The sequence below is a fragment of the Thunnus maccoyii genome, chromosome 14, assembly GCF_910596095.1.
Source record: "Thunnus maccoyii chromosome 14, fThuMac1.1, whole genome shotgun sequence".
Classification (NCBI taxonomy): Eukaryota; Metazoa; Chordata; class Actinopteri; order Scombriformes; family Scombridae; genus Thunnus; species Thunnus maccoyii.
In genome coordinates, this window is record NC_056546.1 from 30,128,425 (window position 1) to 30,141,196 (window position 12,772).

Here is a 12,772-nt window from a genome sequence, read left to right on the forward strand (position 1 = left end):
CCAGCACCACCGGGCATTTTGAGTCGTCTTTAGAGGTCATAGCGGCACAGCGGGTCACACCTGACTGTGGTAATTTAGACAAGGGTGATTCAAAGCGAGGGCACGCCGACAGGTTGTGGTAAAGTAGTGCAGAGAGATAACACGTACAGTAAATACAATCCGTCGCTCGGATCACAGGTGCCTCAGCAGCCGCATGTTGGCCGCTGAGCTGCAGGGCTGCAGGGACACCTCTGACTTCCAGTTACAATCCCGCCACGTCTCAGATCCACTTCTCCAGGTCGACGTACAAAGAGGCACGAGCCGAACCATCCGGTGGACGGTGATGCACCAAAAGCAGCAGCGTCTGACCACCACTAACAAGTTATTGCTGACTGGAAGGCAATCAATTACTCTCTCTCTCTCTCTCTCTCTCTCTCTCTCTCTCTCACTTTCTCTCTCTGGTGTGTGTGCAGTGTGGTAATTAGTGGGCACGGCGGAGAGGAGGAGTCCAATTAGAAACTAGAGCAGGCCCACTTGACACGTTCTCACTAAAATTAGGTAATTTGTCACAAAAACAAGCAAATGTTGTTCGCCGCGTGATATTATCCTCATTTCCATACAAGGTGTAATTGGCATCGCGCATTAGATCATCAAGCAAGCGCGTGCCAATTTGGATAAACCCGCTCTGCTTCAGCCTTCAGCCCAATTACACACAAACACAAATAGAGTCAGAAACTGACAAGAGTCCCAGCAAGTGGAAAAAAAACAAAACAAAAAAGTGAGAGCGCAGCAGAGTGTGAGCGCCGTATATCAGCATGGTAACATTTGAGAGAGACGGCAGTTTGACTGAGGAGGGCATCACCCACCCCTCCCCTCAAAAATAGCACCATGCCCGGAGTACCGGAGTACAGCCCCCCCCCCCCCCCCCCCCACACACACACACAGCCACTGAAACACAAATATCACCATCAGGACACACTTATTTTTATTTTTTCCTTCACAACTTTACTCCTTCAAAAGGAAACAGAAAGCAATACAAAAACAAATCAGTTGTTTAGTCTCTTAAACACATTCTATTCTCATTATGAAGCAACTAATATAAAACAACGGATCAGTTTTTAGAGAAGTATTAGACCTACATATGATATATGTTAGCTGGATTATGTAGATTATATGTTCAAAACTAATATCTGACCAACCAGGTGGTTAAGTTAATACAAAATATGAAGAGCTAGCTACAGCTTGTCACTTACTGTCCTGACTGGACTGTAAAATATGAAGCTGAGAGGCTGAGAAGACACAAGTTTTGCCTTTATCCAACTAATTTTCACTCACACTAAAATACACTTATACATTCCCACAACTTTGAATGAGCCAGTAAGCCATTAGTTCTACCATGTTTGTGACATGATGTCTCTCTCTTCATAAAATATATCAAACTGTTAAATAGATAACATTGCCTATATATATATATATATATATATATATATATATATATATATATATATATATATATATATATATATATATATATATACACACACATACATATAAAACACTTGAAAAGTTTCTAAATAAATGTCTGCACAAAGAATAAGTCGACAGATTGTGATCAGTAAATAAAATATAACAAATCCAAATCATCAGTGGGGGTGGGGTGAGGAGGGGGTGACTTGTACTTGTGTCCTCAGTGCTTTTAAAATCTTGGCTACAGCCCTGCAAGCATGGACTGTCACCAAACCACACACACACTAACACACTGCACTAGTATTACAGCTACTGCTCTTTACTGCACAGCTTCTATTACCACTGCTAACAATCACACACTGTAACAATACAGAGGTTATGTTGCGCCATGCTACTTTAAATATTTGTTTATTCCAGAATGTCCACAGTTTGATTTAGAAAAACACAGTGTAATACACAACAATAAGGAAATAAAATATGAGCACAACAATAATCAGAACCAATAATAATAAATAAGTAATAAACAATAATAATAAAAATGTAGTTTGACAAAAAAATATCTTCACTCAAGGTTTTGAGTGTTTTAGTTTACTTTTCTATTTCCAAGGTCAAAAATTAACTTCACTGCTGCAAAAATATTAATTAAACTGATGGTTCACCTAAACTGGTAAATATGTATAAATACAGTCAACAATAATAAAGGTTTAGTTCACTAAAACCCCCCCAAACATTTTCCCACATACTCCTGGTGATTGCAATGCAGATGGATCTGGTTGTTTTGGTTTTATCTGACATTTTGTGACATAGAAAATGTAAGAAAATAAGACATAGTAGAATATAAGTGAAATAATGTTTTTTTTTTATTGATTGCACCCACAGGCTTCCATATATAAATAACCAATTCAGTAAACCTCATTTCTCCTCATGCCTACTGCTGGTCTGGGTAGTTTGTTAAGTTGCTGTTTTATGTTCCAAAATGCAAATGCTACTTTTTGTTAGTATTTGTAATGTGTCTGTTCAGAAAATGGTTGTTTATGTTGGTAATTGTCATCTTTTCATGTGCTGCTTTATAGTTTGAACCCTGAGTGAGGTGACTGCTACATTTCTTGACCACAGTTGTATTTTTTCTACTGTGTTTTTGAGATCCTGTCCTCCTGTGTTGTATGTCAGTAAGGGTTGACATTGCTGTTCCATGCTGCTCACCACAATATATATATATATATATAACCAACATGCACAAGGAATCACAAAGGGCTTTTCATTTTCAGTCATGCAAAAGCACTTGTGTTACTTTTCTCAGTAGGTAACGTAACAAGTTACTTTTTAATGGCAGTAATGTTGTAACAAAACGCGTTATTTTCAAAAGTAACATTACCCAACACTGCCAAAATAGATAGATAGATAGATAGATAGATAGATAGATAGATAGATAGATAGATAGATAGATAGATAGATAGATAGATAGATAGATGGATAAGAGCATTTGTCCATCATCAGCCCCACAGCTAAACATTTAGTAGCAGACTATAAAAAAGATGAATGAGTGATTAGGGGAGTTTAGGGAGGCCATCTGCAGTCACAGCCTTTTGGAGCTCTGACAAAGTCCTCGGACAGTTTTATTTCGTAATTTACTCCTGGCTTGGTTGTGCTGTGACATTTGATTACACGCCTTGTCTTGGATCTTTTCGGAGTGGGCCTCCCGCCTGCACCCTTGCCCATTTCATTCTCCATCAGTGAGCTCAACGTCCACACTGATGGATGTGATGCCTTCATCTGATACCCCCTCCTAAATGGAGAAACATTCACTTTTCCGCGTAGGTTTTTAATTTCATCTTTGGGAAGTGTGCTCTGTGAAGTGCCGACCAGGGGCCCCTGTCTGCTCTGCTGTAAATATGGACCCCTGTGGCTATACAGGCCTCCACTGACACTACTAACTTTAAAGAGCTGCACACATCTATAAAAAGAAACAGCATTAGTTTTCCCATGTTTGTGACTGTCTCCCTTTAACTGTTTACTACAAAACAATCAGCAGTGCTGACACGTGCAGAATTATTATCAAATAGGAATTTATTGTACTGAAGGTGAAACTTTATTCAATGCAGAGTAATCAAATCTGCAATGAGCTACCTTTTAAAAAAATCATTATGAAGATGACAATTATGTGTGTATGAAAAACACGATACATGCAAATGATTTATGGGTTATAGTTAAGTGAAGGTTTGAGTGTGATCATTTCATAACTATTAGCGTTAACAATTCCATCAGATTAACATATAGCATTGTATTCACATATTATTAAAGGTCCAAACAATCAAATTATGTTGTAATGTACATTCACTTTGAAGAGGAAAACATTCTGTGTATTTTTCAAAGTTCTATTATTCCTCTTTAATATCTTTGTTATAAACTGATATTGAATACAAACTGTATAAAACCATTGTTGTTGCAGTTATTGAAACGGCCAATAGGAATCAATGTCAGAAATGTTCAAATCCTACACATAGTGGCTTTAAAATAACTCATGGAACAGCTGGGTCCAACACATTTTCTTGTGTTTGAAATTAAGCAAATTCTATGGTTTTAAAGTGGGAAACTACAAGTTTTATTATCTCACATCACAAATGACCATGATTCTGTACAAATACAGATACTGTACAACATGAGGCTGATCAATAGCAGTGACTCAGTTCTTCAGGCCTGTAGGCTCCTCTGTGCTGGAGAAACACCGTACTCTATGTGAGTGCTCTGTGTACTCAACAGAGGCCACACAGAGAGCAGAGTGTGATCCTACATCTGAAGACAACCTCCTAATGCTGATATTTTCATCAAAGGTGAAAAAATTGACATAGTTACTGATTTTAAATATCTTGGTGTGACTCTGGATCCAAATTTGAACTTTAAGAAACATGTTAAAAAAACGGTTAAAACCATAAAGTACAACTTGGCAAATTTTAGACACATTAGAAACTGTTTCTCTTTAGACGCAGCCAAGATATTCATGCATGCTGTGATTCTTTCCCATATGTCTTATTGCATCACATGTTGGGGGCAGGCTGGAGAAACAGCCATAAAACCTCTTGAGCCCTTATACAAACAAACTCTAAAAACTCTGGACAAAAAGACAATGCATTTCCATCACTGTAGGGTACTGGAGAAATACAGTTTACTGAGACAATTTTAGATTATTCTCAAATTTGTGCCTAGTTTATAAAATTTGAAATGGTTTGGCTCCTCCTCCACTATGTGACTTTGTGTATACTCGCTCAGTAAGTTCTATTAGATCCTCCAGAATATCCTTTATACAAGATTGTACCATACCATTTCATCACACTGCATTTGGGCAGTCAGCTTTCTCTGTGAAAGCCACAAGTCAGTGGAATGCCCTATCTGATGATATGGAGAACTGTAGTTCCATCAATACAAATTATTTGTTGTTGTGCTGTTGTATGTTTTGATTGTGGGGGACTTACGGATGCAAATTAGCTTCGAGCTAACTCCGGTGCAGTGCATCTTTAATGTTTCAAACTGCACACTGTCCCTATTAATAAATCAAATCAAATCAAATGAAGACCATTACCTACCCTTAATCTTAATCACGTGCTGTGAGTTGTGTTTTGCAGATACGTTCGGTATGAACATATTGCAACATCGCATATAAAAAAACCTGATCTGTGTGTAATATACTGTGGAAAAAACATGACTGAACACAATCAATTGTCATGATGCCAGATAAACATAGACTGTATCTTTCAGTTAGAATTTGGTCTCAACCTGTAGCCTTCTAGTCTGCTCCTGGTTTGTGGAGTGATGCTGCAACTGAATTTCTCTGCAACTGAAGCAGTTGTCACAGTAAAAACACAAGAGTAAGAAGAGTCTGGATACCTGCCAATGTGTTCAGTCAAGTTAGGAGGATGTACCAAGTCAAAATGTACCAGTCTTAGCTGATGACTAGTGCCAAGTGTAACTGTTGTAATTTATTGACAGTGTAAATGGACTGGTGTCCTAATGACATTAGTAGTCTGTTCCCTCTATTTGTTGTTTTAATCACTTACCTGAATGTTACTGATTGTGCTTATGTTCATTCTGTGAGTGAGTGTAGCACAGAGGTAGACTTGTAAGTGAGGTATTAGCTGAAGGTAGCCTCCTAACAAGCTGCTGTCTGTCTCTGACCTGAAGCCAGGCTGGTCAGATGTAGCCTACAAATCACAATGTCACTCTGACCGCTAGGCCAAAAGAGACAGAGAGACATAAAGAGACAGAAGAGGACAGAGAGAGAGAGAGAGATCAACAAAATTAGCCACTGAGCAGCAAAGAGGAGCCAACAGCTCACTGATAAGACAGTGTTTAACCACACAGATAAGCGCAAACACCACAATGACTTCATTCTGGAAAATGCGTGTACCAACAGGATTCTGTACACACATCCACACGGTAGACGTGTAGGCGTGTGCTGTGAGGAAGGGTTTGACCTGTGATGAATGTCTTGTTGTGCAGAGCCTGCTTCTCGGAGCACAGAACAGAACAGCTGCACCTCTGAGAACTCCGAGCAAGGAGCTTCCTATGATGGATGGCACTACTTCCAGGAGACAGAGAGGACATAGAGTGAGGAAGGAGCGCACACCGAGAGACAGGAAATATACACAGAAAGGCAGGGGGACATTTATATAGTATCTCATAAAATGATGTAATTATATTTGACTACTGGTGGGTCCTAATGACAAGTAATAATAACAAGTGGGCAGATTTTCATAATCATTATCCCCATATGATGAATATCCATTGACTTTTCCTTAAACACATCAGGCCAAAATGTACACCTGTACACATGAATTACAATCCGATGGGATGCTTGTCATGAAATGTGATGAACACATTGCATTTCGGATAGTTAGTGCGCTTTTCACTAGCACCAGCTTCAGGCTGAATATAAATTTTGCACTGAAAATACCCCCAGACCAGCACCCTTTACAGTGGATACATTAAAAAAAAAGACCCTCCTTATAAATTCTTCATCAAATAATAAAGATTTTTAAGTTCAATATTCAGACATTCAGGGTGTTGATTTTCATCCTCAATCATCAGATTTGTTGTTCAGTGCAGGGTAAAGCTGACTTTTTACCACCAATATTGGTCCATGATCCGATATTGAAGCCTGGCACCTTGGTGACTTGACAGCAGATAGAGCCTGGGCTGAAGTTAGGGACTGTCTCAAAAGTGCATAAAAAAACAGTCAAGATTTTCAGATTTTTGTCAACATTTTTTAATCATAGACACTTAAGAACAACTTCATTTTAGTCTGGACCTCCTACCATTGTATGAACAACACCCATTTAAAAACTATTCAACATGTCTTAGTTATTACTGCTCATTTTTTGTTGATAGCTTGCTCACTTTTCAATCATAATAATAATACATTTTATTAATAGAGTCTTTCTGAAGACACTTCAGACCAACTTTATATTCATCTTGGCCTCCTCCTATGATAACTATACACAACCTCTGATATGGCACAATGAAATTCTACAATTAATAACCTCCTGTTCTAGTTCTAAATTCACCAGGACCATTTACACTGACAGCTTTTTTATAGATTTTGTGAACAATTAAACATATACTACATATAAATATGAGGAATTTAAATGGCTATAGAAAATAACACATATTCTGTGATATAAACAGATGCAAATAGTAGCTTTGTGTTACATGTCTTGTGGAGAATTCGAAAATGTCTTACTTTGACTGTCCTTAGTAGAGGTGTCAAAAAAGACTCAACAAAACACAACACAGAAATTAGTTTTTCACCGGGATTGTCAAGAATTTTTTTTTTTAATAAAAAATAATTTGAATGATTTGAAAGATACAATCAAAGACAATCAAAATTCTACACATAGATGATTTAATAGAAATCAAGGTGTTAGAGAGTCTTCCTGCTGAGAATGTGACCCCTGTCCACACCCAGAGGGCAGGATGAAGCCATGTGATTGGCCTCAGTCTTCACTGACTGTGGACCGTGACTAAAGTGATTTATTCATTACTGATGACTGATGGCAATAGTCTGATGTGTTCATTAATAGTGAGCGGTGTCACCCAACCTTTTCCTTTCCTCCCTCCTCTCCAGCTGCAGACTGTGACAAATCGCTGCTTTGATGACAAAAACCTGAAACTCCAATTTCAATGTTCAATTTTTTCAGTTCATGCCTGGGTCTGAAAGTTGAGATGGTTATTTATGAGCTGTGTAAGATGCGGGGCCCCGAGAAACTCATTAAAGAGCCAGTGGAGGATTTCAAAATGAACTGTTTTCTTTTTAATTTGAATGAAGGGATTGATTGAATTTCAATTCCTTTATCTATTTAATCAGTTTTTTAACGGAAATACAATTAATAATTTGTATTACTTGGTGTGCAAACACTGAACAGAAGGCCTCTTTATACATTTTGTATGATTGTCAAATGCTGATTGTGCAAAAATCATTTTTATAACCAGTTATCAGCCAACTTCAATTCATTCTGCATGTTAGTTTTTATGCCACTGAAACACTTCAACATGTTTCATTTTCCTTAATTTTCTCACAACTTTGAATTATGATTTATAATATATTTTTTTGTCTGACCAAAGGTGATATACAGTCACCATTGACAAAATGAATAACTGTTATCTATATTTTTTGGTTATTTTATTTTAAGGCTGCAACTAACAATTATTTTCATCATCAATTAGTATCTGGATTATTTTCTGAATTAGTCGTTTGGTCCATAAAATGTCATAAAATGGTGACAAATGTCGATCAGTGTTTCCTGTGGTCCAAGATGCAACATCAAATCTCTTGTTTTGTCTCAATCAGCAGTCCATAACCCAAAGATATTCAGTTTACTGTCATAGAGGACTAAGAAGAGAACAGAAAATACTCACATTTGAGAAACTGGAATGAGAGAATTTTTTAATTTTTTCTCACAAAATGACTGATAACCATTAAGCGATTATCAAAATAGTTGGCGATTCATTTTCTGTCAATTGACTGATTGTTGCAGCTCTAGTTTATTTAACAGCGACCATACAGATCAACACTGTTACATAAAGGGATGCAATGCTACACATGTATACATGTATACAGGGTGTCCCCGTTAGGCTTTTAAACAAAACCTTAACCAAATGCTGTGAGTGCCTAAACATAACCATCCAGAAATCTGATCATGGCAGTTGCTATGAATAGATATAGTTGGAAAAACAAATAAATAGAGTCAGCTTTGTCAATGTTATGTATCAGTATCAACATTTTGCAACTTTGCTGATACATTCATCAAAAACGTTTCCTAGTTCTGTTGATTAAAACATTTTATTCAGGCAGTTAGACTTTTCTTTCAAAAGTTAGCATATAAACTGAATTTCTAGGGAACAGAGTTGAAAAAATGTTATTGAACATAATCTGGGGTTTTGTTTGGTGAAAGGATTGATTTTTTTCAATTATGTCCATTTTTTGGGGGGGTTGTTGTGTGGGGTGCTGGATACTTCTCCACACAACCTACATGGGAATAGTTCAGATTTAAATAATGTGACAGCTGACTGTGCTTTGTGTACGGCAGCTGTTGACTGAAACATCTTTTTGTCCAGAAGATGTATCCAAATGAGCTTGGTGATCCTCTGAGCCACCAGGAAGTTGACCAAAACTGCTGACATTCCCATCATCCTGTGCTGTACTTTGTGTTTAGTACTATTTTGAAAGCCTGACACACATGCTTGAAGTCTCATTATTGCCAGAAGAATGCATCTTGACAGAACGTGCCATCCTTCCAAGCTATTTTTTTCCCTTCTAATATGCATGGTACACACAGATTTCCACATTCATATTTTTCTACCATATGACTTAGAGAGGACCCCTGCAGATACATTAAATCCTCTCCTCTCCTCTATAAGGAGGTTCACTGCAGGGACACCACAGAGTTGGCTGGAAATCACTCTTTCCATATGTCAGCCAATGTAATGATCCAGGTCATTGTTTTCCCAGCCAGTTGTGGTCAATAGGGTGTCACATCCAAGGTTGGGTAGTTAACTACCTGCTGCTGGGCGAGGACTTAATGACATTCAAGAGATAATCTCAAAAGGATGCAGTTTTTTTTCTCTCTGAAAAGTAGTTGGCGGTCATTAATAACAACAAATATTGTTATTGCTGGAGCGCTGGAGCAGCATGTCATTTGTCAGCGAGAAGTGTACTAAAGAAAAATCAATGTTTAATTAAAGGCAAGGTGTTTAGCAGCATCAGACAAAAACAGAGCCTCTTTAATCCAGACAGTCTCAACTGATTGTTGTTTGACAGGAAGCCCAGTGCACTGATTAGCTCCGCCTATCACCTCTGGATAACCAGCAGAATAATAAATAAATAAATAAATAAATACAGCAGATTACAGTGAACCTGCAGCATACTCACAGCATACATTTGTAAGCAGTAAAGTGTGTGTGTGTGTGTGACTTAAACAACCAAATAGGGATGAGACTTCATTCAGCTCTCATTGAAGTGAATGATGTGCATTAGTGAGTGGGCGTTGCATTGCTTCAGTTCTCTGTGAGTGTATTAGTGCAGGATGACTGACTGTCAATGAGAGGTTAGAGCTGGGAGGAGACGCAATCTGTCACTCAATCATCACCTTTTAGAAGAATATAGAGGTTTTCTTCTCTTCTGTGTAAAACATCTTTGAGTATCTTGAAAAGCACTATATCAATAAAATGTATTATTAGTTTGCTGATACAGTATTTAAAATTGATCATGCATACACGCAGATACACTGAACTTGTCATTATCATTTTTATAATTTTCCACATCAACATTAGCATGAATACAGGACCATGAGTAAAAAAAGGAAAAACTGTATGCAGTTGAATTAAATTATTATAATAAATATAAAAAAACTTCATCTAAATTAGGACATGAATAAATAAATGAGTGAAATAAATATTAGAGGGGATTCATTTTAATTTTCTTATTGTAAAAATGACTTGCATAAATACTTCGTATGCTTTGTGGTGTTGTAAATAATATATTTTATAATAAACACAATGAATATATCTAATACAAGTATTTTTTCACTGATGTTTTTTGATGTTTTGTAAAGGAACTGGATAATGGACTAAAAGATGGTGCCTATACACTCAAATGAAAACTGCTCGCCTGGCATGAGCCAAAAAGTTTTCTAGCTTTCGGGTTTGCTGAGTTCCTGCTCAGCCCATAGATGCTGTGATGACCTCACAAACTTTAAAAATTGCTTTTCTGGACTCGAAGAAAGTTTTATAAATATAAGACCTTCATGGATTAAACATTAAAAATACAAAGAGTAATAATCAACCTTGTTTGCAGTTCGAGGTGTCGTGTCAACTGTTTTACACATGTCTCTTTTCTAATGGTGGGTTGTGAGTGGCCACTAGGAAAAATTAGTGTGAATTGTTTTCACCAAAAATATTTATGTTTCTTATTTTTTTGTACTCTACAATGACAGTGGAGCTGAGGCGGACTGAAAGAAAGCCTGGTTACTGAAACAAGCCACCTAATGGCTAGCGACCTGTCACTCAAAGCAGCCACTTCCTTAATTATGCATAGCTTTATGGCTTAACAAAATTTAAATGGGTGAGTTATAAAAAAAAAAATCACCCCCGTACAGTTATCATGAAAGGGGAAATGAGCTATAGAGACCTAAACTGTTTTTCATACCAGGCTGTAAACATGTTTATCTCTGCTGCTCAGTTGGATATTTTAACATGGGAGTCTACTGTGATCCATATTTACAACAGTTTGTGTAATTTTACTGTTTCTTGACCCATCCGACTTATTTTAGTGATGTTTCAGTGTTCCCAGATCTGAGTAATTAAATGAGTACGATGCAAAGTTTGCTTTCAAGCTCAACTTTGAAGCCAACATGGACAATAAGTTTGGAAAGTTCAACATCTATAGTTCCATGACAACTGAATGAACTCCATCTACTGTTCAATCCAGTGTGATATGGTTGAGAGCTATGGAAGCTTTGTCATGAGTTTGGACAGCAAAAACCCCAAACAAACAAAAAACACAACAGATGTGGGTGGGGCTGGAACATACAACAGTGTTATTCTTACAAAATGAGACTTTCCATAAAGTACCTGAAAAGTGTGATAGCACTTCTTACCACAAATCGCATCATTCTATATCATTGTTCCCCACCCCTTCAATTTCATCAGGTGGGGGACAATCATATAGAATTTTATATCCCAACAAAACAAATTGCTTTCAAAAACAAGTGTGGTGAGTGATGAAAAGGCTGCTTCTTTAGAGACATTTAGCATATACATATTGTTTCTAAACAAAGAAGTGCTCGTTTTAGCCGTGGAGTGGTTCAGAATGTGTCATTTTACCAACAAAGTTAAATTCAAATTTATAGTATTGTTCTATTGTGAAAACAGATTTATGTTCTCATCAAAAACAGACAAGATATCACGATTTACACATGTTTCCTGTGTATTTTCTTAGTATATAGAAATATATAAAGTACCACAAAGCTTATAATCTGATACAGGAACAGATCAGTGCTGAATACTAGAAAGACTGAACACTAAAAACATTCACAGATCTAAAAGTGTAGGTTCACATCAAAAAGGATTAATGCATGTATCAAATACATGACTTACACACTCTTATCTATATGTACGATATATAAAACATAGTCTACAAAGCTGACATGTTAACACTTGTTATTCTAGTTACTTTAAGCTTATTACTCAATATATGACTCAGCTTAAGAACAAACTGAAGAAATTGTCACAACAAGCAGCAAGACCTCCTGCACACTCATTCACTAATCACACTACATCAACAGCTGATTGAACAGCCACTCAATTAAAAACTGGATCAATGTCAAATGAATGAGTGAGTCCAGACATCTCACTGTAACCTCAACAAGCAAACTACCCACAGCACATTATATGATCTCAGCTGCATTCTTGTTAAGGAGATTAATTCACACAACAGCCACAGAGACCATCAGAGATGAAATTAGCGACCAAAGAGACAGAGAGAGAGAAGCTGTATCTGACTCACGTTATCTGACGTCTTCTTTCGTTCATGGGGATGAAGTAATCATGTCATAATTCTCATTTGTGGCTGTTGGTCATCTTGTTTGTTGGTTAACAGTTTCATTTAAATTATGTTAACTTTCTATTGTTGAAAGAGTTCACTTCAGAGCAGTGGTATGTCGGGCTGCAGCGAGTCACCGCAGCCCCACTGAGGGTCCAGCCCAGACAGCTGAGGCAGCGAGGCCCAAGGCTGCGCCAGCAGAGCGGAGCTCTCAAGCTGCTCCCCAGCAGCATC

The 12,772-nt window shown here is 37.4% G+C and overlaps 1 protein-coding gene across 3 annotated transcripts in view; it reads right to left on the reverse strand.

The window, feature by feature from the left end:
• lbx1a (ladybird homeobox 1a) overlaps positions 1 to 366 on the reverse strand; it is a 2,298-nt gene extending 1,932 nt beyond the window's left edge. Inside the window, exons 1-2 of one of the 3 annotated variants that reach the window (XM_042434075.1) lie at positions 148 to 366; positions 1 to 60 (exon numbers count right to left, since the gene is read on the reverse strand). The exon at positions 1 to 60 is cut by the window's left edge and continues 288 nt beyond it. In XM_042434075.1, the coding sequence (XP_042290009.1) occupies positions 1 to 40 (40 nt within the window). In that variant the 5' untranslated portion in view covers positions 41 to 60; positions 148 to 366. The other 2 variants (XM_042434074.1, XM_042434073.1) reach the window with 2 other exon arrangements.
• Positions 367 to 12,772: the final 12,406 nt, after the last annotated feature.